We start from the raw sequence: 27,068 nt of genomic DNA on the forward strand, positions 1-27,068 counted from the left end.
CTTAGCAAGAACACTACCTGAGGTTCACTGCACAATCCAAGCAGCTTGCTACATCCAAAAAAGTCAAAGAGGGCTTTTGGAACAAGGGAATTGTTTTTCTTTGGAGATGAGAACTTGGGGAGGTCTGAGAATTAAACACAGAAGAGCCAGGTTCTGATATGGTGAGAGAGATGGGCACAGGATCTTGTCCCTAGAGACAGGCTTGGAGGCTCCCAAGGCAGACAGTACAGGAAAGTGACGCCAGGAATGGGGCTTTAATTCCAGGGCCTTGTAGGGGTGAGGGGATGGGGTGGGGACTAAGATGGACTAATGATCAGGGATTTGCATATTTCAGCTTCAGCTCTTCTCTGCTCTTAGTTGCTGCTGAGGGCTCTGAACAGGTTGCCTTTATAACTGAATAGCCACTGTATATCTATTGAGCACTAGCTGAATGCCTGGATCTTCCCACAGGGATTAAAAACAGGTGAAAATGGGGGTACTGAATGACCAAACTACCGGAGAGACTTAGGGCAGTTAAGTGACAGCTGGCATTATAGGTACTCAGGAGGGAACAGGCCAGTGATGTTGATGTGGTTAAGGAGGTCGTTCTAGAGGGTGCTGTGTTTGAGTTGGCAGAGAGGAAAGGGAGGGGAGGGCCAGATTACACAGTGGTGGAATCCCGAAGGGTCACAGGAGGAGAGGGGAGGAGCAGAAGGAAGCGTGAAGTATGTAGTAAGTGTTGGGGTTAGGGTAGCTGTTTCTGCATCAGGCCTGTGGTCATATCGTCTATAATAGGAGCTTAGCTGGTCAAGGGCTTGGGGTCAGCCTTTCTCCATGTCTCAAGCTTGCCCAGCAGTCCCACCCAGGCTGGGCTCAACTTGGCCCTGGCGTGGCTCATTAAACTGTTTACAACTTGCTACCCTGTCTCCCCAGCCCTCAGGAGGCCATTCCTAGTCCCTGTCTTGGGGATTTCTCAAGCTGTGTGCCCATCAACAGATTTCAACTAGAACAAGTGCTGGAGCTCTGGGCCCTGCTGATGGGCCACTGGCTAGGGAAGATGCCCTGATAGGAAAGCTGCTCTGATTGGATGGGCTTCATCACCACTTAGGCAGCAAAGTGAATGGCATAAAACAGAGTGAGAGGAACACAGGTCTTGCCACACTGCAGATAGCCCTCATAGGCTTCACCTCCAGTGTAGAAGCAGACCCACATGTGTAGCCTCAGTGACCCTGGGCAAATGCTCCCAGCTCTTGTTTGCTATCTTACCAAACATGTTTTTTTTTTTTTTTTTCCAGACAGCTGGCTGAGGCTGCAGCAGGAGCCCTATGGCACAGCGCTCACCATCTCCTGGACCCTTTCTCTCTTATCCTGGATTGCCAGACCACACCAATGGCTTCCCTCCACAGCGACCAGTTTTCCTGGAGTTACCTTGTCCACTTCTCTAGCGAGCACTGCCTTGTTTCTTCTGGAGTGACCAAGGGCCCTTTGGCTTTTTTACCCTCCTTCCTCTCTTCCTTTCTCTTTTCCCTTTGCCCTCTCAGCTTACTTCCCTCTTGACTGTCTCCGATTTTCTTCCTCTTTGCTGCTCCTTTTTTCTCCACCCTCTTCTTCCCTCTATGCTTTCTCTCTTCCAGCTACAAATGGAGAACATCTGTTCCCTGGAGCTTTGCAAGAGTCCCTTTAATTTTTCTAAGACATCCTGGTCTAACCCTGTACCTGAAACTGGTTACAGTCTTCTGCCATTCTTGCCGAAGCACTGGCTTGCTGCCTAGACTGGGGCTGCACTCCCCAGTGCAAGGAAAGAGGGCCCTGCCTTCAGGCTGGCTGAGAAACAGCCCTGCCCACAAGAGCTCAGGGTGTTTAAAGAGCTTCCCCAGGTGAAGTGTGATTCCCAGATATCTTGCTTCAAAAGCTCAAAAAAGAAAAGCTTGGCAAGCTTGTACGAGTCCTGAAATGAAGAGCCCCCAGGGCAGAAGGGAACAGACTAGGCCCTCAAGTCCACCTTGGCTAGGCTTGGGCCACGGGATGAGCAGTTTTTTTTTTTTTTTTTTATTCCAAAGGAAATAGCCCTTACAATGGAGCAGAGCCTCAGAATAAAGGGGGAGGAAGGGTGACAAGAGGACAAAGAGGTTTAGGGAGAGTTAGAGGTCTAGATGGAGAAAGACTAGAGCCTTGGAGAATCCAAAGGTGGCACAGATACCCCTCCAGCCCTGGGGCTCAGAGGGTACTAGAGACTTAGAGGTGACTGTTGTAGCCCAGACACTCAGGTGGGTCTTGAACCCACAGCATTAAAGTGAGCAGAGCTAGGAGCCATTTTAATAGTTGCGCAGTGACTACTCTTTACCTTCGGGCTGGTAGAGAGCAGCCCAGAACTCCAGTGGGGCTGAGCTTGTAAAGGTAGTGTAAGCACACACAGGTGGTCAAGCAGGTTAAGCATTTTTACAGAAGTGAAATATGGTGGCTAAGCTTGCCAGATTATTTTAGTGGGCCTGGGGTCTACTTTCTGTTCTGGAGGAGCTGACTGGGGCGACTGGGAGTGGGGAGGAGGAAGGGAAGAGGTATTCTAAGGCATGGAAGGCAGGAGGAGGTGAGCAGGGTAGGGTTCTAGAAAAGAGGGGGGAACTAAGGAAGAAAAAGGAAAGAATGAAGAGGAAAGAGTACAGGGCCAAGGGAAGAGCTTGTTACTCTTTCACTGTAAAGCGACAGTAAGTATCAGCCTGTGTAGCCTACAGCTGGCTGGCGCAGCATCCTGGCTGTTTATGCACTCTCGCCTGCAGGTGTAAGCAACTCCCGTCATTTAGTCGGGGGAGAAGGGATGCTGGGACATGTGCTTTATCCAGTCATTTGGGGCAGTTTAGGGAAAAGTCATGGTGGCATTGGTAACTTGGTTTTGATAGCCATTCATCCAGAAAGTGTATAGTAGATGCTAGTGATGGTGGCAGCAGAAGGGTGAGGTAGGAAGAGCCTGTAGGATGTTAAATTGCCTCAGAATCTTCACATGCTTGCAGCAACACTGGTCTGTTTGGAGATGTCCTTCCCTGATTTCTAACAAAGTACATGGGCCCCAGAATAATGGCACCTGCTAGGGTCCTTTGCAGCTGGAGTTTTGGCCAATGGATGACAAAGGAAAGTGATGCTTGCAAATTCCAGATATATCCTCATAGGAAGAGGCACCTTCCTCCTCTTGTCTATATCTTATGCCTTGAGTTGTGAATGTGGCAGGGAGCCAACTTGAACTACATGGACAAGAGTAGCACTTGAAAAATAGCTGAGCTGTCTGTCATCCAGTCAAGACTATCACCTCTGAATTGTTGAAGAAATAAGCATCTCCTATGGGTATGCTACTATGATTGTACATCTGCCACCTGCCTCCAGCTCTATCTCCTAATATTGCACTGTCCAACTATTCCCTGGGGTTGTATTTTCAGTGTTCTCTGTGGAGTAACATCGAGAATAACGTCCCACGGAAAAAAAAAATGCTAAAGTGCAACTCAGTGAAAGGTGTATATTTATATTGACATGGCTGATTTCAGGCTTTAAGGAAGACATTCACCTTTCTTACCAGCACATTCCAGAACCCCTGTATAAAGCAATATAAGCCAGTAATGCAAGCAGGCTATGATGTGCAAAGCAGGTGTTCTAGTGCAAAACCAAGGCCAAGTGGTAGAAGCAGAGACTTTGGGAGCTGCAGGCTGAGCTGAGCTCAGTTACTAAATGCAGTCCTTGGAGCTATGGCCCCAGCATGGGTGCAGCTTTCCACTCCAGACACTCTGTTCTAAACACATTATCTCTGTGTTCCAGTCCAGACTGGCATCAAATCTTAGAAGAGAGCCAGGGAATCTTTGCCTAGGAAGAGACCTGGTTAATAATGTAAAAACCTAGCAGGCTTAGCTGCCAAATTGTTTTTGTAAAAATACTTAACCTGCCTGACCCCCTGTGCGTGGTTAGGACCACCTGCATGTGGTTCCATCCTTGTGGTTGACTAGGGGCATCCTAAGGTGACGTCATATGGTGACTACCACCTGTGTATGGTGTTTACCTTTAAAAGCTGAGTCCCAGAGAAGGTTCCAGCTGCTCTCCATCGGCCCGAAGATGGGGCATAGCCAGTTGTGCTGCTATTAAACTGCCTCCTAGCTCCCATTCACTGAGTGCTGGTGACTCTATTGCTGGGGGGAGTAGGGGCTCCCCAAAATGGCTGGGATATTACAAATAGTATTCTGTATTCTTTAACATTTCTCTTTCTACGTAGATCCAACAAACCGACTGACTGTGGAGCCATTCTCCTCACCCCCACCATTCCAAAGGACCCCAAGATGCCAAGTGGGACAATATCCACATTATTACAATGCTCCTTGTGTAGCCTTTTTGTGATGTCTGGTTTAATTTTTCCCCCATATTCAGAGCTGATGATGGAGAGAATGGAGGCGGGCTGCATACCAATGTGTCCATATGTAGAAAACACACGGGAAACCTTGGCTTCTCAGCTAACGAGCATATTGTAATGCTGACTTGCTAACTCCCCCTTGCCTGACTCTCTAACTGATCATCTTCCTTCTATTGGGAACTATAGCCACCCCTTAGTGGGGAAGGAGCCGGGAAAAAGGTGAGCAGAACACAAAGGAGGTGCTGCTGCTGGGCCTGGGGCATCTTGTGATGTGCCTTGGGCAGCTCTAGACTGGCTGGCCTGGTATAGGGTTACGGTTCCTCTTTCTCTTTTTCTTAAGATTTTATTAACATTGATTTTAACATCGTATTTAAATGTCATGCTTAACTAGTATTCAAGAAGGGATTCTCTATATAATCACTGGCACATAGATTTTAGAACATAAAATTAAGCTGAGCGTTTATATGTCATAGATACATATCAATCTATATAATATAGCATGTCTATAGAGTATATATACAATCATTTCTTTTTATGTCTTTAAAAAAATTCTGTGGTTTCCATTTTGCTTTACTCTGGCATGTCATTTTTGGCCTGGATTCTCTTCCTTTTCACTCCAACTCTCACACTATTACCAGGTCAAGTTGTCACTTTCCAATGAGTCACTTCTTGGCATTTCTAAGCCAAGCACATGGACACTCAGCCCTCTGCTATGATGGTGATGGGTGTGACAGAAGCCAAATATGTCTGATCACTTGCTGTGTGCTACACTAACTGCTTCACACATGCACTCATTTCAGATCACAGCTGGACAGTCTGGAGAGGGTATTGGGACCAAGTATGTATGCTATTGAACCCTAGAATCCCGGTATAATAACCTGTAAAGCTTAGCTGCCAAATTGTTTTTATAAAAATTCTTAGCCTGCTCAACCACCCGAGTGTGGTTTTGTCCTTATGGTTTTTAGGGCATCATACGCTGATGTCATGCAATGACAACTACCTGCGTGTGGTGTTTACCTTTAAAAGCTCAGCCCCACTGAAGTTCAAGGCTGTTCTCTACCAGCCTGAAGGTAGATAGAGAACAGGTTGGTAGAGAACAGTCTCTGTGCAGCTATTAAAATGACTCCTAGCTCAGCTCACTGAGTGCTGGTGATTTTACCCGAGTGGCTGGGATATAACACCAGAAGCCAGCCATTCACTAGCCTGTTTACGCTCCCTAGTATCAATGCTACCAGCTAGTGACTGAAAGTGATGTCACCTGAATGGCAGTGTCCATTACTGGCCTTGTGGCCTATCCATCTGTGAGGGCTTTCTTGATATAATAGCCTGTCCCATCTGTACTGCCACCAAAAACCTCTCCCATGTGGAGAACTAAGTGCTCTCCCCACTGAGCAGAGAAAGAAACAAGACACGTGGAGAAGGCCAGGGACTGAGGTTCCCGGAGCATCCTGGGCCTGCTGCCACTCTGGGAGGCCAGACCTTTGCACCTCAAGTAGAAACCCCACCCCCTAGGCTGGGATGGGGAGCTGGAAAAAGTGCAAGAGGGTAGGGAATCTGCTAGAACTATAAACTCCAGGTTGCAGATCCCATAGTACAAACCTGTGTGAGCATGGACAGGACTCCCCGCCCTTTCACTTGCAGTCCCAGGGTGGCTTCAGCTAGGTAGATGTCACTGGGACCCAGCTCCCCAGCTGGGGCTGGAAACACTCACCAGCCTGGAGCCAGATCTGTTCCAGTGTCGTCCACAGCTGCATGGGGCCCTGTTTCAGGACTGAGGTAGGCATGGTCAACTCCGACATGGCCTCCTCCAGGCGTGAGGCTGCAATGGATGATGCCCGCCGAGAGCCTGCAGAGCAAGAGGGCAAGTGACTGAACAGCTGAGTCAGGGTGCCATGCACTACAGGCTCAGAAGCAGCCAGTGTCCAGCTGAGATAATAGCACTTGAGGCAGAGCAGGGCAGGGCAACTCAGCCTCATAGCCAGAGAACAGCTGACTGTTCTCTGTCTACTGTCTACTACCCAGTGTAACAACCTGGCAGGCTTCGCTGCAAAATTGGTTTTGTTTTTGTAAAAATGCTTAACCTGCTTGACCACCTGCGAGTGGTTTCATCCTTGTGGTTACTGACTATGGGTATCCTAAGGTGACGGTGACTACCACCTGTGTGTGGTGTTTACCTTTAAAAGCTCAGCCCCACTGATGGTCCTAGATGCTCTCTATCAGCCCGAAGGTGGGGCATAGCCGCTGTGCTGTTATTAAAATGACTCCTAGCTCCATTCACTGAGTGCTGATTACTATTGCTAGGGGGGAGGTTGGGGCCCCCCAAAATGGCTGGGATATTATACTCACCAGAGCTGGGGCGACCAGGCAGAAATCCCACTGAAACTCTATCCCCCAAAGGAAAACACAAACTCTATCCCCAAGAAATACAATCATAAATGACAGCAAAGTCAACTCACTTGACACCTGCTTGTGATACTGAAAACAATAGAAATTACTCGACAATAGGGCTAACTAAAAATAAATGAGGGTGCAACCATCAGATGTCTCTCCTCACAGTGACAAAGTATTTGTGGAAAAATGCTATGTGTAGCTACTGATGTGAAAAAATGTTCCAGTCAGAAGCATAACAATTTACAAAATAATATGGTCATGTTTGCATAAAAAATATGGGCATGCATGGATAAGTGTCCTTTTACTAAGGTCTGGTAAAAAAAAAATTAGGGATGTCGTGTGTGTGTGTGTGTGTGTCATGGGGCTTGAACTCAGCCTGGAGGCTGTCCCTGAGATCTTCAGCTCAAGGCTACCACCCTACCCTTGAGCCAAGCCTCACTTCTCATTTTCTAGAAGTTAATTGGAGATAAGAGTCTCAGGTCCTTTTGTGCCCAGGCTGGCTTTGAACCTTGATCCTCAGATCTCAGCCTCCTGAGTAGCTGGGATTACAGGTGTAGGCCACATACCCGGCTTTTTTTTTTTTCCCCCACTTCTTCCTGCTCTTTTCACAAGTGCATATTACTGTTGGAAATAGCAAAATGAAGGATACTTGGGAAGTGGCTCGAATCTGATTAGTACTGTCAGAAAACCTGTCCTGTGGCAGTGAAGGGTGGTGTGAGTCCTTGCTCAGGGTATAAGCTGTTGACATTAACAATTCCCGTGCAGGGGAAATGTGAACACTTGCTTTCTGAGGCATTAAAGGCTCTAATAAACTCAGGAGCACTCAGATAAACTTCATAGGCAACCTCAGTTTATGAAACAGGCACATGAAAAGTCCTACGGAATCCTCATAACTTTAATTGCAAGTAGCAATTGTTAACCCTCTCCTCCTCATGGTTGGTAGCACTCCACACGTCCTCCTCTGCCCTCTTGGGACACGCTTCTCCAGTCAGGCTCTGGGTCTGGCTATTGAAACCCACTGCATCACTTGACAGTGAGAATGCAATACAGCTCCGGAGCACAGAAGTGAAAAAAAGGGAGCAAATGCATGAAATACCTCTCCATTCACCCCTTTACTCCCACAACTAGTTCTTGCATTTTTGAGAAAGGTGTTTGGTTTTAATCAGGTTACCTTCTTAGCTTGGGACATATATGTTTGAAGTTCCTGAACCCATTTGAATTTCAGAAGTCTTGGGTCTGAAGATTAGTTTTGTCCAGTAGAGTCAGCCTTGGGCTTAGGAGATAATGAATTCAGCTCATTTCTATTAGACTTCTCTACTGGCCTCTTGCTTTGACTTAAAGGAATTGTCTCTGTATCTTTTTATCCCAGTCTCCTTTTTCTTACCCTGCCCTAGAGGTAGGGTCCCTTCTTTGCCAATCCAGCTGCCTACCACCCATCCACAGGCCAGCAGCCAGCCCTACCCAGAATGAAGATCAGTTCTGAAAGATGTGAGGGCAGGTCCCTGGCACCAAGGCACCTGGCAGGAGTGTCAAGGAGCAGTGGTGGGTTTCCAGGCTGGGAAACTGCTGCCCTCCATTTGTACTCTCAGGCAGGGACAGTGAGCTGTGGCCATGCACAGGCAGCTCCCTGTGAGGCCCACTCTTACCAGAATCTGCATCGTGGGCATCAGGCAGGGTCAGATGCATGCCGCTCTGTTTCTTTACCATGAGGCCCTCACTGAAGCTGCCATCCTTTTCCAGGCCTCTGAAAGATGAAGGAGGGCAGGTTTTGGTAAGGCAAAAGGATGGTATTCCTGGGGCTAGCATGGGAGGATAAGGAAGTTTTATTGCAGGAGGCTCTAGAGCTAAGCATTTAGAATCAGAGCCAAATCAGGACAACAGCAAAGAACTGAGACAAGCAGAGGGACAGACAGATCAGCATGGTTCCAGCAACACACAGACAGAGGAATAGAAATCCCCCATGCTGTTACTCCTCTCCTCTGTGGCTAGTGAGGTCAGAAGGTCCCCCAGGCTGGGGTGAGGTTTCTTCCACGTTTGGTCAACTTCATGATGTCTAGCAGAGCACCTGGCCTAGAGCAAGCTTTGCAGACTGGCTCTCTAGCAAAGTCTGGTTTTCGCAGGGCCCTAGAAGTGCCCAGCTGGAGTTCAGGGATGGAGGACCCAGTGTCATGGGATTCCCTTCCTCAGGCTACCAGCATGGCTCCAAAAGAGGCGAAAGGGGTCTAGGAGGCAGACAGCATGTACGCTTTATCTTGCATGTCCCTCACCAGTTCTCCAGTCTCTGCAGCAACCGTGCTGCTAGGGGCTTTAGCATTTTGCATAGCCAAGGAGGAGTCAAACAGCTGTTGAAACTCACTTCCCACTGACAAAAAGAGCCATGACTTGATATGAGGCTGAGCAAACTCAGAGGAAGGTCACAGCAGAAACTGGAGGATGGGGTCAGAAAGTATCTTTCCTCAAGATGATTCCACAAAAAATGTCAGAGAAGGCAAGAGCTGGTGGCTCACACCTGTGAACTTAGATACTTGGTAGGCTGAGACCTGGATATTGGTTTGAAGCCAGTGCAGGTAGAAAAGTCGGTGAGACTCCATTTCCAATTGACCAGCATACAGCCAGGCTGAGGTGTGACTCTGAGGTAAACAAACAAGCCCTCAATAGTAATAGGCTCAAGGCCTATTACTGACATTAAAAAAAAGTATATCCTGGCCCTCCTAACTCGCAGGGGCCAACCTAGCTTGTGAATGAGCAGCCATTTTAGTGGGCTCAAACACAATCTCCTCCAAAACCCAGAGGCCTAGGGTTGGTTCCCTTTTCCCACCTTCTTCCCAGTGCTGGGAGGCCAATTAGCCAGACATACCAGGATTAAATCATGAGACTACCTCTTCTCAGCTGCCTTGACCTTTCTTACTGACCTCTGAAAATACCCAGTTGTTCTGAGACAGAGCTAGCCTGGGCCAGTGCCTGGCATGGAGCTGGCTTCCTACCCAGGTTTCATTTTCTTTTCCATCCTGTATAAGGACCTCTCCTAGGGCATCAGAAACATCTGGGAACTACTTGCCACATGGTTTTAAGACAGTAAGTTGCATGCTTCCTACCTTGAAGAACCTTATACCCAGAGGGGAGATGAGGTAGTCCAAGCTGAGCAAGTAACAAAGACCTTTATGAAAGGGGTGAGTGGAGGCAGCCGAGGCTGGGTGGCTGGTGACTCCATGAAGGAGGGGCCTAGGGTGTGATGAGAACATCAAGTCAGCAATGCAGAATGAGCAGAGGACAGAAAGGGACTGAGCCAGGAAGTTCAGTAGTAGGTTAACTGCATGGATGGGTTAAGGCAGGCAGGACTCTAAGGCTATAGATTCTGGTCTTGATCCTTGCCTGATCCAAACTAGATTTTATGAGCTATGGTTTGGCTGGTTTATGTCTCACTATGTATAGCCCAGCCTGGCCTCAAAGTCCTGATCCTCCTTGATTCTGCTGGTACTACAGGCTTGTGCTACAACTATCTCATCTGGTTTCTGATCTGTGGCACCAGGTTCAGAGAAGAATCTACCCTGTCTCCTAAAAAAGCCAGAGAGCTGGGTCTGGGCTTGTGAGACAAGTAAGAGCCTAGCAGAGCCCTGCCCTGGAAAGTTCCCAGGAGAGGCACCCCTTCAGCCAAGAAGGGTTCCATCAGACTCCTAAGCCAGAGATGAAGCGTGTAGGTGGTGATCTGAAGAGACCTAAAGGCAAACCCTACTGCCCCAGCCCCTGAGAGAGCACCAGGCAGCTAGCCCTGCACCCAGGGGATGCTTGAAGGGGAGATACAGCCATGCCTTAAATGAATTAAGGCTGAAGCCTGCAAGGACCTCATCTAAGACAGGCAACCTGGCTATGCAACCAGCTATCCAAATAAAGACATAGAGAAGGAACAGCCAATTCTAGGTCAGCTCCTCTGCAGAAGGAGAGCTAGGCTCTATACCTGGTTTAACTCCCATAGCAGAGAGCTGCAAAGGGAGGGGCATCTGAACACAGGGCCTCTTATACCAGAGACTGCTCTCAAGCGCTCATCATCAGCTGTCAGGCAGCAACCAGTCTCTTCACCTCACAAATACTTCGGGCAGCTTCCATTGTACACAGCCTTGTTCTGTACATCTTCCAGGCTCCAAGGCCTGCAAAGGGAAGGCTGACTCTGCTCATAATTTTTTGTTGTTGTTGTTACTCTGGAGCCTCCTCTGTAAATTTCACCAGGAAAGAAGTGCCTCTAAGTATCTGGAGGCCTTCTGGACTCCCAGAATCTCTATGAACATGCAAGCATCTTTTGCGGAGGTGTTGCTTGAGGCCTTATGGGATGTTACTACCAGCAATTCTGAAGTAGAGGAGGGGCGGGGAAGCAGGAGACCAGGAAGAGTCAGTGCACTCATCCTACACAAAACCTCTGTCCCCTCTGTGAAGGCGGAACCCAGGCCTCCCAGTGGATCTGAACTAAGACTTTCTGCAAATCCAGCCAGGTTAAGTGGCTCTGGTCCAGGAAAACCAAGAGTCCAGGCTGGAGCTATAGCTGAAGGTGGAATGAGTGGAGATTTTGAGTGCCCAAGAGGAGTAGGTGGCCTCCAGGACAGTGCTTTTCCTCCCCTTCCAGCCTCCAAATAGTTGGAATAGAAATGACAGGCCTCCAGCCTAGGACTCGGTTCAAGTATAAGCACTACACTTACCAGGTAGTGACCAACAAACCAGGCCAGGGCTGACTCAGTTTTTTTATTAGGCTGAGAATAAAATATGCTAATATAGAAGAGGTAAGTGGCTGATGGTTCAGATAAAGCCCAGCACCTAGCTTAGGTACTTCATAATGGCTTCTCTACTCACTCCTAAGTTCAGTCTCTACACAGGATCTTTATGTATATGTGTAATGGAGGACTATCAAGAGGTTAAAACTGTCCTGTGGGTATAAAACATGCTCGAGTGCTGAGTTCCACATTTTCATCCAAACACCCTCATCTTGCCAGGCATTGCGGCCCCTCAGCCAATGGCAACCAACGCCTGCCAGCTCTACCCTTCACCCTCTGGAAACCCAGGGAACCATGACAGCCACTCACCCCAGCTGGGAGAAGTTGTACAGCGTCTGCCACAGCCGCAGCATTTGTCTGCAGGTCACAAGAGCATCCTCTGGACCTTTCAGTACCTGCTCCAGCTTCACTTTAGTGAACATCAGGCTGTCGGGAAGGAGAGCAGCTGTCAGCAGGCTGTGTGAAGCTTCCTTCTGAGGATGGACCCAGGACATTCAGCCTCACCAGGACAGTCCCAGCCTGCCCAACTCCCCAGCACAGTCTATGAGTACAGCAGCCTCTGGACCCCACTTCCACTCACTCTTTCTGTGAGTCTCCCCATCTTTGTGCCAAAACATGAGGCACCCTTCTGCATTTGTCAGTGTTTGTCCTACATGCCCCCTAATCATATCCTGCCTTGTCCGAGTGCTCTGGGGGAGCACATTCAGGTCTGATTCTCAGCCTGGCTCACATCCTCAGTTAGGCAGTCCCATGTTCATGCATGCATTCAACCAACACATGGCTGTGCTTTATACTTTTGTGCCCCAGAGAATCTAGAGTAAGGTTTGAGTAAGAGATATCCAGAAAGCAGCTTTGAAACAGTTGAGGCAAAGCCGGGCATGGTGGCTCACGTCTATAATCCTAGCTAGTCAGGAAGCTGAGATCTGAGGGTTGTGGTTCAAAGCCAGGCTAGGCATTAAAGACCCAGAGACTCTTATCTCCAATTAATCACTAGAAAAGGGGAAGTGGAGCTGTGGCTCTAGGGGAAGAGTGGTAGCCTTGAGCTGAAGAGCTCAGGGGCAGCACCCAGGCACAGAGTTCAAGCCCCATGACAACCCCCCCCCAAAAAAAACCCAAAACAGTGAGGCTAAGAAAAGTACTGGCATGAAGGTCACCTCAAGGGCAGAATTCTGCTTTCTATCCTGCTAGCACACAATAGGTGCCCAATTACCATCTCCTAAATGGAATCCTAAGTTTGATTCCTGACCTGGGAACATTATAGGAAGGTCCTGCTATATTTTGTCAAAGATTTCTCCCTTGACTTTCCTAAGATAGCTAACTTCCCTAGAAAATAGGATCAAAGAGACATGAAACTATTCAATCACTACTCAGGGGCAGTTGCTGTGTCCTAGGAGTGGCTTCAGGGTTTTAATCTGAAAAGCTGAGTCCTCTTAGACTGGAAGGCCCACGGGGGTGGGGGGGCGCGTGGGACCCAGGACCCAGGGCCAAAACATTTACACCAACGCATCGGTATGCTCATTCACCAGGAAATGCAGTGGGGCCAGGAGACACTGCTATGCTAGGTATTAGCCCTTTGATGGGCAAGACTTCTGCCACGAGCAATATTGACACATCCCAGATGCCTGGGCAGCCTACAGAGAGTGTGGCTGAATCACTGGGACATTTTAAGTTGTCTCATCATTGCTGAGTAAATCATTAGGACCAATGGCCCTGAACCTGATCACTGCCTGTGTAGAGCTTGCCCATCTGAGGCTGCCATACAGACTTTTAGGTAAGCAAAGTTCTGCATCAAGGTTCCTATCCCAGACTTCCCAGGCTTCAGTGGGGGTCCTATCCATGGAGACCTGGCCTGAACCTAGTTGGGGTCTGGTCTCTTTCCTCTGCACTGAGACCTGGGCCTCTATGTCCTTCAGCACTTCCCTTTGCATATCTTCTCTTAGCAACTTGTTGGTTGAGAAGAAGGTGGAATTTGCCCTGGTCCTCTTTTCAGAAAAGGGGTCTGGCTACTGGGAACTTTATTCTTTTTCCTGAAAAATGCTTTTCCTGCCCCTGTACACCTGTCCTCCTTGCCATGGCTTCACTCCTCCATTTTGGCCATCTCCATCTCTTCTATATTCTCCATCACGTCTCCATCTCTTCTATACTCTTGACCTATGACCACCTAGCTGTTGCCTATGCAGTCCCAAGAGAAGGAATGGTTCCCTATCCCTGACCCCCATCATAGCTGGATAGGCTACAGCCGGAGCAGGAACAGGTCTCAGCACCTGGCAGCCAGTGGCACCACCTGCTTTCCCTTCCCAGACTGTCTCTGGATCTAGCCTTCCCCGAGCAGTTTTGAGTGTCTGTTTTCAGGAATATGAAGTAAAAGATAATTTCTGCCCTCAAGGTAACAATTAGAGTGCTATAAATGTTAAATTGCCCAGAGAATCCAACACTTTTGTATATTTTGGGGCCAGACTCAATACAAGTAAAGAATAGAGATGGGGGTCTTGCTGGAGCCCATGTCTGCATGAAAAGAGGGGTGGGGTAAAATATGGGTGGAAGTAGGGGTGTTGGGATGGGCCAGACCCAGTCTAAAACCACCCCTCCTCTTAGGAAAGCAGAGCAGCAGAGTTCTTAGGCAGGTGACTCTGGACTATGTCAGACAGTTTTTAGACCCAGCCCGGTGACATTACTGGACTCTCCAGACAGATTCCGCTTGATCAGGGTCCCTGTCCCACTTCTGCCCTTGCATCTAAGAGTCAGGTTGTGTTCTTGGCAGACCTGATGGCAAGCATCATGTGCTCGAGACAGAGGGGCTGAAAGCTGAGCTGGCGTGGTCATCACAGCAGCCTCTATCAACATGAGCTGTACCCTCCTGGCAGCTGACATTCCATTAGCATGAGTGTCCTAGGGTGGAATTTCTCAACCCAACCACATCCTCTCTGGGCCCAGCAAGTACTCCAACAGACACCTTCTGGTTTGATATTCACTCCTGCATCCTGAGGCTCCAGATTAGCTCCTGAGATTTCCATGGTCGGGCAGCTGAGCATTGCCAAAGGGATCTTCCTCCATGAAGAGGCCTGCTAAATGCTCATGCCATCCATCTGTGCATTGTGGGGGTGAGGCCTTCAGAGCTTTTCAGCCAGGCCACCACCCCTCATGCCTACTGCTCTCTGTGACCTTGTGCTGATCACACAGATGCTAGCAGCTCCCAGTGTCTTAGCATAGGCCCCAGGACTTGTCTGTGCTTTACTTCCGTGGTGACATCTGCTGGGACTTGTTCTTCCCCCTCCCACATCCTCTCTGTGTGTTTCCATGAGCACTGCACATATACACACCCTTCCAGGACAGCTAAAAGTGTCTAGAAGTGGGCACCTGATAGATTGCATCTAACTTACTGCTGGACCCTTGCTTGAAATAGACCAGCAAGCAACTTAGGGCCTCACAATTAATTCAGCTCTGTGCTCTGCTCACTGATATCTCTGGCCAGCTATCTGGGAGCCAAGATCCACCCACGTGCTCTGGTTTTTCACATAGAGCTCTCTAGTGTGCCACTGTTAATTGTGGGAGACACTTTGGGGCCAGCAGGATTAGAACTGTGGCCACATCCTTATCAGAACTCTGCGGTTCCTGGGTAGGGTTAGAGATGCTGATAAGCTTGGCTCTCCGTTCCTTTCAGGTACCCAGACCCTCCTTACTCCATCCTACATACACATGGAATCTAATCCACTACTGTAGCTGGGCATGGGAGTGCACATGTAATCTCAGGAGGCTAAGGTAGAAGGGTTAGGAGTTTGAGACCAGCTTGGGATACAAAATGAGTTTGAGGCCAGTCTAGGATATATAACATGATATTATTGGAAAGCAAAACAAACTAAAGAAAACAGACAAATCCTGAAGCTGCAGTCCTCTAAAAAGGCTCTATGTGGCCAACATAAGCTCTGAGTTTCTGGTATATGTCCAGTCATCACTTGATTACATCCTCTCTGTCTCTAGATAACTACAGGCTGTAGAATGTAGCCTTGCCAGACCCCCAAGGGAGCATGTTTCCAGGCCAGGCACCTCTGATGGCTCTAGCGAGCTCTTGAGCTTCCTGGCTCACTCTGTAGGCTCTATGGCCCCTAGCATGACCAGGTTCTGGGTCAGATATCCTCAACTTTGACTCATCCTCTTGAAAGCATTTTCCAGTCCCTTTTTTTCTTTCTTTGTTCTTTCTCCTGAGATAGTATGTTGCCAGGCTGGTCTTAAACTCCTGGCTCAAATGATCCTTTTATCTCAGCTTCCTAAGAAGGGAGTCTGGGGTGGGGTGGGGTGGGGTGGAGGCTGGCTTTAGCTCAAGCAGTTACTACTTTATGGTGGACTTTCAGCCAAGTAGCTGGGACTAAAGGTTTGCATCACTTCACTCAGCTTTGCACCGTTTTTGTTTTGTTTTAAGCTGAAGAGGACCATGTAGAGAAGCTGACACACAGGGCCCCTGGGCAAGGAGATGTGAAGGTGGGTAGTCTCTTTAGGGAGAAAAGGAACAGAGGTCATTGTGAATGCTGTTCTAGCTACTGATGATCATGTCTTGAGGTGCATCTCGTTCCTGTCATTGTCTAGCTCAGTCTAGACCTTGTGGCATTTGTGCTCTGGTCCAAAGCAGGGAACCATGATACACAGAGAAAACCCACTGTCTAGGAGCTTAGCTCTTAAGAATGCCTGTAATCCTAGCTATACAGGAGGCTGAGATCTGCGGATACAGTGGCTCAAAGCCAGCCTAGGCAGGAAAAGTCTGTGAGAGTCTTGTCTCTAATTAACCACTAGAAAACCAGAAGTGGTGCTATGGCTCAAAGTGGTACAGAACTAGCAAAAGAAAAGAAAAAGCTCAGGGGTAGCACTCAAACCCCATGGCCAACAAAAAATCTCACCAGAGGTCCTGGCAGGCAGCCCATGTGGCTCCCTCAAGCATGTCCTAACTGTCCACTGCACTCTGGTGGGGTGGAAGTAACTGGCACCTCCAGGTCACCTCCCACACATCAGCACCAAAGAGGCACAGTTCTCAGCAGATCTGATTAGAGCCAGCCCCAGCAGAACCACAGAAGAGCTCAGCCCCACAGGTCTCTATCCAGGGAGGACAGACCAGCAAGATCAGCAGCTCTGCACACTGGCATAAACTGGCTATTCCCCACAGATCAGTGATTTTGTCCACCTTCTCAATTGCTCTGGGGAGGGACTAATGAGAAAGAGTCCTAAGCTAACATCTGGCATCTGCTTCTCTTCCTCCCTCTTCCCAGGTCCTCTCTGGCTTGTACTCCTGGGGCAGATCAGACCGCTAATCATTTGTCACAAGGATTAAGACTTGGAGTGCTTCCCATTTGTGGCAAAGGCAAACAATTTCCTTCTACTGCTAATAGGGTGAGGCTCCTCAGAAGTGGGTTGATTTTTATAAACGCCTTCCCCCACACTTTTTTTCTTTTTTTGGTGCCAGACCTGGGACTTGAATTTAGGGCCTGAGCTCTGTCTCTGTGGTTTTTTTTTTTTGTTTGTTTGCTCAAAGCTAGCACTCTACCACTTGAACCACAGTACCACTTCTAATTTTCTGGTGTTTAATTGGAGATAAATCTCATAGACTTTCCTACCAGGGCTTGTTTTGAACCAACTCCTGAATAGCTAGGATTATAGGTGTGAGCCATCAGTGCCTGGCTTGCAAAATCTTTTTAAAAAAAACAAAAAAAACAAAAAAAAGTTCAACATGGTAGATAGAGCACTAACATTGAGCAAAAGAGCTCAGGGTCAATGCCCAGGCCCTGAGTTTAAACCCTATAGCTGACAACTATAACAATAACATTTTTTAGGATGGAGATGTAGCTTAGTGGTAGAGCATTTGCTTAGCAAGCACAAGGTCCAGGATTCCATCTCCAATACTAAACAAAAATTAATTAATTAAATATGGGATATTTGCTCTGGCTCTGTGAGCTAAGGTCAAAGGTCTTCCATCTATCCCCTTACCTAAGGGTCTAATCCTCTGCCCTCCCTGCAGCTCTCACTCAAAGGCCTCTGAAGGGTAGAGGATGCTGACTGGGGAGAAGATGGTGGAACAAAGCTACCTTCAGGGGAGTAAGACATAGCTGTGTGGGTAGTAGGGCACATTTTCTTTCAGGATCCTCAAAGCAGCTGTGGAGTACAACACTTTAACAAGGTAAAGCGGACCTGCCAAAAAGGATGTAGGGATACTGTTTAAGTCCCTCTTCCAGACTTAGTCACTCACTGCAAGTGCCTGAGCCTTTCTCACAGTTCCTAGGCATTTGTAGAGATGGCAGCTGCTAGGAGAAAAAAAGGGAAGTAGAGTCTAGAAGGCCTATGCCTGGGGCATAGTTGCCCCTGCGGGAACATCAGCTGTCCTCCTCAGACCACTTCCTGGCCAGGTCCAGCATTTGGGTAGCAACCAACTAGTTCTTATCTCTGCACCACAAATGCATTTCTACACATGCTCTGAAGAAGGAGGTTGAGTCACAAAGACTCCCTGAGGCCTGGAAAGCTGTGGGTGTTTCCAGGACCAAATCAACTCCAAGGAAGCAAGGCTGCAGGGCAGTTCTATTCTTCCTGGCCCCCCTGGCTCAGCTCCCCCTGGCTCCTGGCATCTTGAGAGCAAGCCTTCTTTGGTTAGGTGAGGGGTGGTGGGCTGCAGGGATGGCGGCACATGTGATGAGTGTACAAAGGGGATATTACCTCCTTAATGGACAGTAATCATTAATTCCAGCTGGTGGCTGTGCTGCACTGTTTTAATGAAGAGTTCTATTTTTATAGAAAACACATAATTGAGTGAAAAAGCAGGCTATTCTGAGTCAGGCAGCTATACCTCTGGAAAGTCTAATTCCTCAGCCAGGAAGCCAGAGCTTATGCACAGTTTAAGGACTTACAACAAGGGAACCCAATCACATATCACCCAAGCTGGTTTCAGAAGGAAAACTGTGTCCAAACTCTTGACCCATGTCCTTTCTAGGGGCAAGGCATTTAAGCTCTTTAACACCTCATTCACTTCCCCATGGGTACAAAGGGAACAGCAATAGTTCCTAGAGCTGCTAGTAGGATTGCTCCTTCACGAAGGACTAGTAGTGAACTAAGTAATGTCTGGCAAGGAGCAAGCACTTAGTATATACCATTGCAGATGGGAAGTGCTGGAGTTCAAGCATGCTAGGTTGTCCAGCCACCAGCAAGCAACAAACAGGTCAAACCAGAACAACAATGCAGGGTCTGACACACCAAACAAAACCTCCCACAGCTCCTCTGGCCTACTCACTTGGAGGGTGTCCTGGAGTATGCAGGGTGACTATCCCAGGGTTTCTGACATGGGGGTAGTAGACAAAGGGTAAGTCATAGTTTCTGTCCCAAGAGGCTTTCAAATCCAAACAATACATTCCCAAAAGAACACAATCTGGCCCTCAATGGAAAGGTTTAGCTGCAAACCACAGGGGCTCTAAAAACAAACTGAAACCAGAAAGGAGGCCAGATAGGCAGGATTTGAATGGCAGAGTTGAGGAGAGCCCCTCCAAGCAGGAGCCAGCTGATTCTGGCCGCAAGCCAGCCTACAATCACTTGGTGGCCAGAATGCCAGGGACTCACTGAGCCACCTGGGGCTCCTCCATGTCTCAATTCCACAGCCCTGGGAAAGATCCCACCAGAATAAGTGGCTGGCTACCCGCATACACCTATTTTTCAAGGTGTGACTTAACTAGCATTCTAGGAATAGCCTCTCTGAAAGGGGAGGGCCATGCCAGCTTTATTACCTTCCTAGAGACTAATCCCCAATATGCAAGGACACCTTAGCAGCTCTTCTTAACCCTAAAACCAATGACTTTCCCCCAAGGTTGGATGATTATGCTGACCGATGTTCTCTAATCCTTGAAGGCTCAGGATGATTCTCCATTTCTTAATGAGTTCATTTAATCTGATCCAACTTTAAAGCTTTAAAAAGCAACCACCTGAAAACTTAGGCTTTCTGAAGTAGTTCCCATCCCTCAGAGGCCATTCATGCTGTCTCCTGTGTGTTGACTGATGACTGAGCCCACTGGCCTCCTCCTATTGCAGCCTACCTCTAGTTCCCATGGATGCATGACCTTAAGCAGACATGTACATGAGCAACACAGAGCCTTTTCATAACCATTTAAGGTAGACTACCAGAAAGAGCCTTAAGTAGAATAAAGGTTTCCAGCCAGCAATGGCTTCGGTCTCTTTAATATCTCTACACAATGAGCAAATGTTCAATGGCCTCTCAGAGTACATAAGGCAGGTCAACTCTGGTGGCAGGATGAGGGCTGTATCTTACAATCCACATATCACACAGGGTGAGATCACATGTGCCACACAAGGAGGGGAAATGTGAATGTCAACCCAGCTTAGCTGAGGAGGAGCTGACCTTTGGGAATGATCTGATGCTGTTGATGATTATGCCTGGCTTAGCACTTCCTCAGCCACATGGCCTGCAAGCACACAGTGGCTGCTGTCCTTTGGAGCTAAGGCAGCCAAGCATGTTTAATGAACCCAACAAAGTGATAAACTATGTTTGTGTTAATACCTTTGCTTCTAACCACTATATTGGAGTGTTGGTATTTTAAGCATCCTTTTGATGTCCTTAATAAAAACAACCAAACACTGGATTTAAGGCAGAAATGTTAACAGAAGTCCCAGGACCCTAAGGCCTTCTGCTGAGGGAGACACAGCATTAGAAACATGTCACAGTAGCCTGATAAATAGATGGGCAGGCCAGGTAGCTTAGAGAAGGTGCCCTAGAAGGTCAACTTTAGCTTTAACTAGATCCAACTAATTTCTGGCTCCAGCTAATACCTAGTTATCAGGTCAAACATTTTCCAAAACAGTCTAGGTTTCCTGGGGCAGATGGCTGTGGTGGTTCATTTGTTTACCCATGGCGAGTTTTAGCCTGTAGAGAGGGCCATATTGTTCCCACACAGGGTGTTTCTAGGGCTCTGACACACCTTCCCCTAGGATTTTCTGAGTCCCCTAGGACCAGGGATGGGCCCGCAGGAGTACCTACTCTGACTAAGTGTGGGGAGGGGCCCTGTGGGTGTGGGAGGAGGTGGCTTTGCCTTTGCAGAGCAGGGACTAGAACACATTTGCTCCTTTATCACCCTAGGTATGTCCTGGGCCTTCAAAGCCAGTCTGGCAAGCTGCCAGGGCTGGGCAGGAACAGCGACTGACAGGCTGGATATTGGAAAGCTCCCATCATCAGCCCAGGAACTTTGTTTGGTTACTATGGTGACCTTCATCACAAAGGTCTGACTAAAGCACAAGGAATCTGTTACCTAAAACCATAGCCTGACATCGCCCATGGATTCAGGAAGGACGCTAATCAGTGGCCCGTTACTCTTAACCCCACATCTCTGCCCCTCCCTAGACAGGCTTTCCAGCTGCCTCCCCCGCCCCAAGTAAGCCAGGCCAGTAAAGATATCTCCTAGCTTCAAGACCTTCTCATATTCTATATAGAGAGACTCCTGTACCGAGGCCCCCGGTAGGCTTCAGCCTCTTGGCTGGCTGACCAGGGACAGCCTGGCCAGCACATGTGGCCATGGCTTAGTCGGAAGCCCATAGGATTTCATGAAGCTGCCCGAGGGTGTCCGGTTCCCACTATGCCAGGTTCATACTGTCCCCGAGGGGCCATCAGTTTCTGCCTCATCACGTTCTGCCTTTTTAAATCTTGAGCTCCATCAATCAAAGGTCATTTCATAGCGTGGAAAGCAAGATGCGTTCTGCTTTACTTCTCAATTTCTGAATCTGAAGGATATTCTCTCCCCACCTTGCCCCCTCTCTCTGGCAGACCTGGGGGCATGCACTCTTGAACTTTGGGCCTGAACACTCTCCTTGAGCTTTCTCAAGGCTAGAGCTCTACCACTTGAGCCACAGCACCACTTCTGGCTTTTTCTATGTATGTGGTTCCAAGGAATCGCACTCGAGTCTCTGTGCATGCCAGGCAAGCACTCTACCACTAGGACAAACTCCCAGTCCCAATCAGAAGGCTTTTCAAAAGCTGGACTCCACAGAAGCTGGGTGCTCTGGGTGTCTAGACAGCGCTTGTGGGAGGATGATAACCTCTGGGGCAGCTGAGGAACTCAAAACAATCTCCTTAGAACTGCTTCCTCCTACATTCAGGCCCAGCCTTGCTGGCACCTCCAACCTCCAACCTCCAACACCTGGACTGGCACACATACTGTGGCCCTTGGGTTTCTGAAGCCAATCTACCCCTCTTTGTGACATTTTCACTCCACACTGCTGCTTTAAACATGGCTTTCTATTGGCTTAACCTTCTGTAGTGTGAGTCTCAAAGAGGCAGAGGCAGAGGCAGAGGCAGAGAAGCCAGAGCAGTTATTTGTTTTCAAGTAGAAGTCTTACTCAGGGATAGATCCATTTTCTACTGCTACGGCACTGTACACTACCCTCTAGCTTCTCCCGGTGGCAGTCTGTCCCATGGTCAGCCTCAGCAAGAAGAAGCCTCTAAAAGGCCTCATTTACCAGGACTTTATGGGGACAGTGAAATTAGGGAAGAGGAAGTTTGGTGTGTTTTTTTGTTGAGTGATATTTACTAGACCAGTTGGTTAATTAACTGCCTTGGCAGCAGCTAGAGCCAAACGACGCTTGTTCCCAGTGCAGGGAGCAGCTGGAGAAGCAGGACACGGTGTCAATCGAAGAGCAATGACATTTTCAGTGATCCCTGACCTGTAATGGACTCAATGACATTTCCTGCTAATCCATGGGCTTCTGTACACCACAGTTTCATCTGTGGGGAACAGTACTGACTTAACTGCAGTGACATGTTCATACCCTATGGCCACTCAAGCAAGCTAAGAGGAAGATGGATGTCTCAGCCTCCAACCATCTATATGTATATGTTATGCATAAGTGCATATTATACACTTATTATGCATGTATATCTACACACACTTGTCTTTTGCTTACAGATTCATCCTTTAAGGTCTATGGGTCAGAAGGTCCTATATTTTCTCCAGTTTTAGAGCCTTTTAGGTTCAAATCAACATAGATCTTGCACACCAGGAAGTGATGGGCTCCACGGTGGCTCATGATATGGAGTTGTTTCTTCTCTGCTGACTCCTGGATGTACAGGCAGGGGGTGGGACACACTTGTTTCCAAGTTCTCTACAGTACAACACTGCAGTGACAGAACAAAAAGGTGAGAGAGCCTCTAACCCCTAGAGCTCCTGAAACCTGAATTCATCACAGTGTCACAGGGCTGAGTGCTTCCTAGGGCAGAGGCTGCCCCCTTAAGGCTCTGACCTGCATTCCAATCAGCTTGGAGGAGGCTCTAGAGGAAAGGGGACCCAGTTAGACTACACAAGGACAAATAGCATGGTCTACATTGGGGCTCCTGGCTTTTCTAGGGCTGCAGGACCTCAGAGAACCTGCTGAAAGCCATCTCACACAAGTGTATCATGGCTTATCCCTGGGCTTCCTGTGGGGCCCTTAGCTCAAGCCAGGACCGTCAGCCTGGGAGGAGATTGGAGTGAGCAGAGCCTGTCTGCTTAGATGGGAACACAGATGGGGAACAGCCAGGCACACACATGCCCTGGGCTGAGATACCTGCAATGTTCCTTCCCCACCCAACACCACAGTGATACTCGCTGACATTCCCTACTTCTCTGTGAATTTGCTCACCCATACCAGTGGGCCACCTTTCCTGGGGTAACTACAACCTCAGCTCTTCTTGGCTTTCTGCAAGATTCTAAATAGAACAGACCCTAGTACTGAATAAGGTGGGAGTTGGGGCTTTGGGGTTCAGAGTATCAATGCCTGTTATACCCAATGTCACTTGTCTATATGGAGAGGAGGGCAGAAAGCAAATATGACCTCCCACTGGTTCCTTCCCACAGAGCAAAATAACCTCCCAGCCTCAGCTGGCTCTGTATGCTCTTTTTCCCCCAGTGTCCTGTTCAATAGTAGCAGGTCCCTTGTGGTGAAAGGGAGAGGGCCTAGTCCTACTCCACCTACTGCTGCCAGGGCCAAGTATAATTTGAATCTTGCTCCAAGAAGCAAGGTTATTTTGCTGGTATAATAAACATGAAGAAGCAGAGATAACCATTTTTCATCTCCAGCAAAGAGGAGGCAAGCTGCCTGCTTGGAGAGCCCCCCTTGGCCTCTGCCCACCCAATCAGTGTTGGAATCTACGTCAATCGGGGTCATGACTGAGTTATGCCTTGGTGCCCTCACAAGGTATACACAGCACAGCACACATGCATTCCAGCACATTCCCTTCTGGGTACCTCAGCTCCCTGTGAAGGCTTAGGAACAGTACAAGGTCACTAACCCAACACCTCTCATACAGAACACTAAGTCACTCATGGACCCATACCTCTCTCTCTACCCACAGTGTCCATGAAGTGCAAAGTGCATATTTATTCCACCTGCGTAGGTCGAGGTGGAATACCAGCCAGCCCCCGATGAGTGGTCCTTGGGTAACTTACTTGAAGTTCTCAGGGTACTCGGTGATGGCCATGTTGATGACATCCAGCGCATGCTGGTAGTGCTTCTGGGCAGAGAAGAGCAGTGCCAGCAGATGGAGGGCATTGGCATCATCCCTGCACACTGTGAGGGCCTCTTGTAGCTGCTCTATGGCATTAGAGATCTGCCAAAGGAAAATGCCAGCTTAGGGACCTTCCCCTGGCTTGTGGCTGGGTGCCAGTCCCCAACTCAACTCAAGTGACCTCTGGGCACTGGAAGGTAGGAATGTGCTTTGGTTAAACACATCCCCCACACAACCTGGCAAAGATGGGCTTCCACAGGAGCTAGGAAAGAGCAGGTTTCCAGTGCAGCACAAAAGAAGATGCAAAGATGGGCAGCAGCAATTCCTAATGGGAGAGTGAAAGCGAAAGGTAGAGGTAACCTGGTCAAGAGTGGAAGATGCTTTCTGGAGCTCCACTAATAGGGATCAGTACAATCACAGGGGGAGGTGGTGAAATCCTTTTCTTCAACTGCATTGTAGTGGCTCATGCCTGTTAATATTAGCTACTTGGGAGGCTGAGATCTGACAATTGCCAAGGCCAGCCTGGGCAGGAAAAGTCCATGAGACTCTTATCTCCAATTAACCATCAGAAAACTGGAAATGGCACTGTGGCTCAAGAGGTAGTGAACTCGCCTTGAGCAAAAAAGCTCAGGGCCAGTCCCCAAGCCCTGAGTTCAAACCCCATGACCAACATCAACAAAAAAGAAAGGAAGAAAAGAAGAAAGGACAAAGAAAAGGAAGAAAGAAAAGGAGTACTCCAAGCAGGAGCAGCTTGATAGAAGGTGGGGACACAAACATGCTAGCTCTGCCACTCGCTGGCTGGCACCCAGGCCACAGAAGGCACTTCTGTGAGCTGCAATTCTCTATCATAGGAGGAAATGGTCCCGCCTGTTATAGTACTGAGAGTAAGACACAGAATAGGAAATGTTGAGCCACACAGTGGCACTAAAAGACACAAGTAGGTGTTTCTTCCTTTCAGCCCCCATGATCCACAGCCAAGGAAATGGTAAGGTTTCTCTAGACCTGGGATACATTTTCCCTGTACCACTGAGCTGTATACTAGTGTTTGAATTAAGGGCCTCATGCTTGCTAGGCAGGCATTCTAACACTTCAGCCAGGTCTCCATTCCTCCATAAACCCTTTTTTTTTTGCCGGTCCTGGGCTTGAGCTCAGGGCCTGAGCACTGGCCTCGGACTTTCTCAAGGCTAGAGCTTTACCACTTGGGCCTCAGCACCACTTCTGGCTTTTTTTCTATGTATGTGGAACTGAGGAATCGAACCTGGGTCTTCATGCATGCTGGGCAAGCACTCTACTACTAGGCCAAACTCCCAGCCGTCCCCCCCCCCCCGCTTTTTAATGAAGTCTTGCTCCTTAAAAAATCTTGGATACCTCCAGCTCTTACTCTGCCAGGCCTCTCCCACTGGCTAGGTCTAACTGGGCCTCTGTATAGGCCATAAGTACCAGGGTCAAGCCCAGAGTTATCATACAGGGACCTCACTGTATCTAGGCCAAGGAAAACACAAGAAGGAAGCTCAGTGTGGTTACAAGCTTGTCTTGTCTTTATCTATTCAAAGCTGTCCTAGCCCTGTGATTCTGCCAGAATAGACTGCATTATCCTGGGCTAGCCCTTATTTCTTGATGTAGCCAGCTAATGCTCTTGTTGCTGGTTGGTGAGCCTCAGAGATATAGTCTCTGATTTGCTAAGAACCAAGACTCTTCAAAAACAGGTACATGGAAGAGTGGCTCCAATGACAGAGTGTCTGCCTAGCAAGTTCAGAATCCACATAGGGTCCCTCAGCCTCAAAGTTGCCAGGACTTGGGATCCCTAAGGAAACTGGGCACTAGGCTCGAATGCCCTGACCAGCTATCTTGCTAGGAGAGGAAGGGCGCCAATCATCAGAGATGAGTAAATAATCTCATCTCAGAGATGAGATTAAAATATGAATTACCAATAGTTTATCATTAATTTGATTGGCAAGAAAAGCACTAGGTTCTTCTACAGAGGACTAAAAATAAAGTTATCTCGGGTATCTTTCCATCTGGGTTTCTGGGCACAGAGTGATGCTCCTGGAGAGAGAAGCACAGAAGAAACCAGTGCCTAGGCCAGGCTCTGGAATTCAGCAGTGTGGGTGCAGCACAGAGGTGGTGGAGGAATGAGTGAGTCACAGGGAGGCAGAGATGAGAGAGGAAGCGAGAAAAGTGTAGACAGGATGGGGAATGACAGCGGGGCCCCTGGGGAGAAAATGACTAGGACAGAAACACATAAAGAGGGAGGATTCCTGCCTCAGGGATTAGACATGGGGCAAATAGGGGGATCCCAGGCATGAGGACCATGAGGCAGTGAGAGGAGGAGCCAGGCCGACGTGAGCTCCATGGGAGGGTGCTGCAGGCAGTGGAATACAGAGGCTCCTTGCACTGGTGTTCAGGAGACAGTTTATAATGAGACCAAAGACCAGACACAACAGTAGTACCAGTCTCTTGGCTGGAAAAACAAAAAGCACCTAGGGGCATAGTTTCAGATGGGCTGGTGCTTTTTTTTTCTGTTCTTTTTTGGTTCTGGGGTTGAATTTGAGCCTCACACCTGTATGAACTCTACCAATGAAGCCCCAGTCCTTTTTTGTTTTAGTTTGTTGGATTAGGTCTCGTGTTTTTGCCCAGGGCCTCAGATGGCTATTACCCTATCTCTGACTTCTGTATTGGTGGGATTATGGCTATTCACTGTCTCATCTAGTTTTTTTGTTAAAATGACCGTCTTGCTGTGTTTTTGTGTTTATTTGTTTTGCTTGGGCTGGCTTCAACACATGATCATGATCCTTCCAATTTATACTTCCTAAGTAGCTGAGATTATAGATATTAGCTACCCATATCTGGCTCAAAGATTTTTCTTTTTTGTTTTTGGTCAATCGTGGGGCTTATTCAGGGCTTGGGTGCTGTCCCCGAGCTTTTCTTCTCAAGGCTGGCACTCAACCACTTTGAACCACAGCTCTATTTCTGGTTTTTTGGTGGTTAACTGGAGATAACAGTCTTATGGACTTTCCTACCCTGGCTGGCTCTGAATCGTGATCCT

At 48.4% G+C, this 27,068-nt stretch overlaps 1 protein-coding gene across 3 annotated transcripts in view; it reads right to left on the minus strand.

Annotated features, from left to right (window-relative positions):
• Nucleotides 1-27,068, minus strand: part of Ttc7a (tetratricopeptide repeat domain 7A) — a 115,869-nt gene that overhangs the window by 14,440 nt on the left and 74,361 nt on the right. For all 3 annotated transcript variants that reach the window (XM_090336992.1, XM_090336993.1, XM_090336994.1), the window contains 4 exons: nucleotides 23,964-24,124; nucleotides 11,824-11,940; nucleotides 8,401-8,498; nucleotides 6,075-6,209 (listed from right to left, as the gene is read on the minus strand). In XM_090336992.1, the coding sequence (XP_090193118.1) occupies nucleotides 6,075-6,209; nucleotides 8,401-8,498; nucleotides 11,824-11,940; nucleotides 23,964-24,124 (511 nt within the window). The remainder of the gene's footprint in view (nucleotides 1-6,074; nucleotides 6,210-8,400; nucleotides 8,499-11,823; nucleotides 11,941-23,963; nucleotides 24,125-27,068) is intronic.

This window comes from Megascapheus bottae, chromosome 7 (genome assembly GCF_031878675.1).
Source record: "Megascapheus bottae isolate mThoBot1 chromosome 7, mThoBot2.hap1, whole genome shotgun sequence".
Classification (NCBI taxonomy): Eukaryota; Metazoa; Chordata; class Mammalia; order Rodentia; family Geomyidae; genus Megascapheus; species Megascapheus bottae.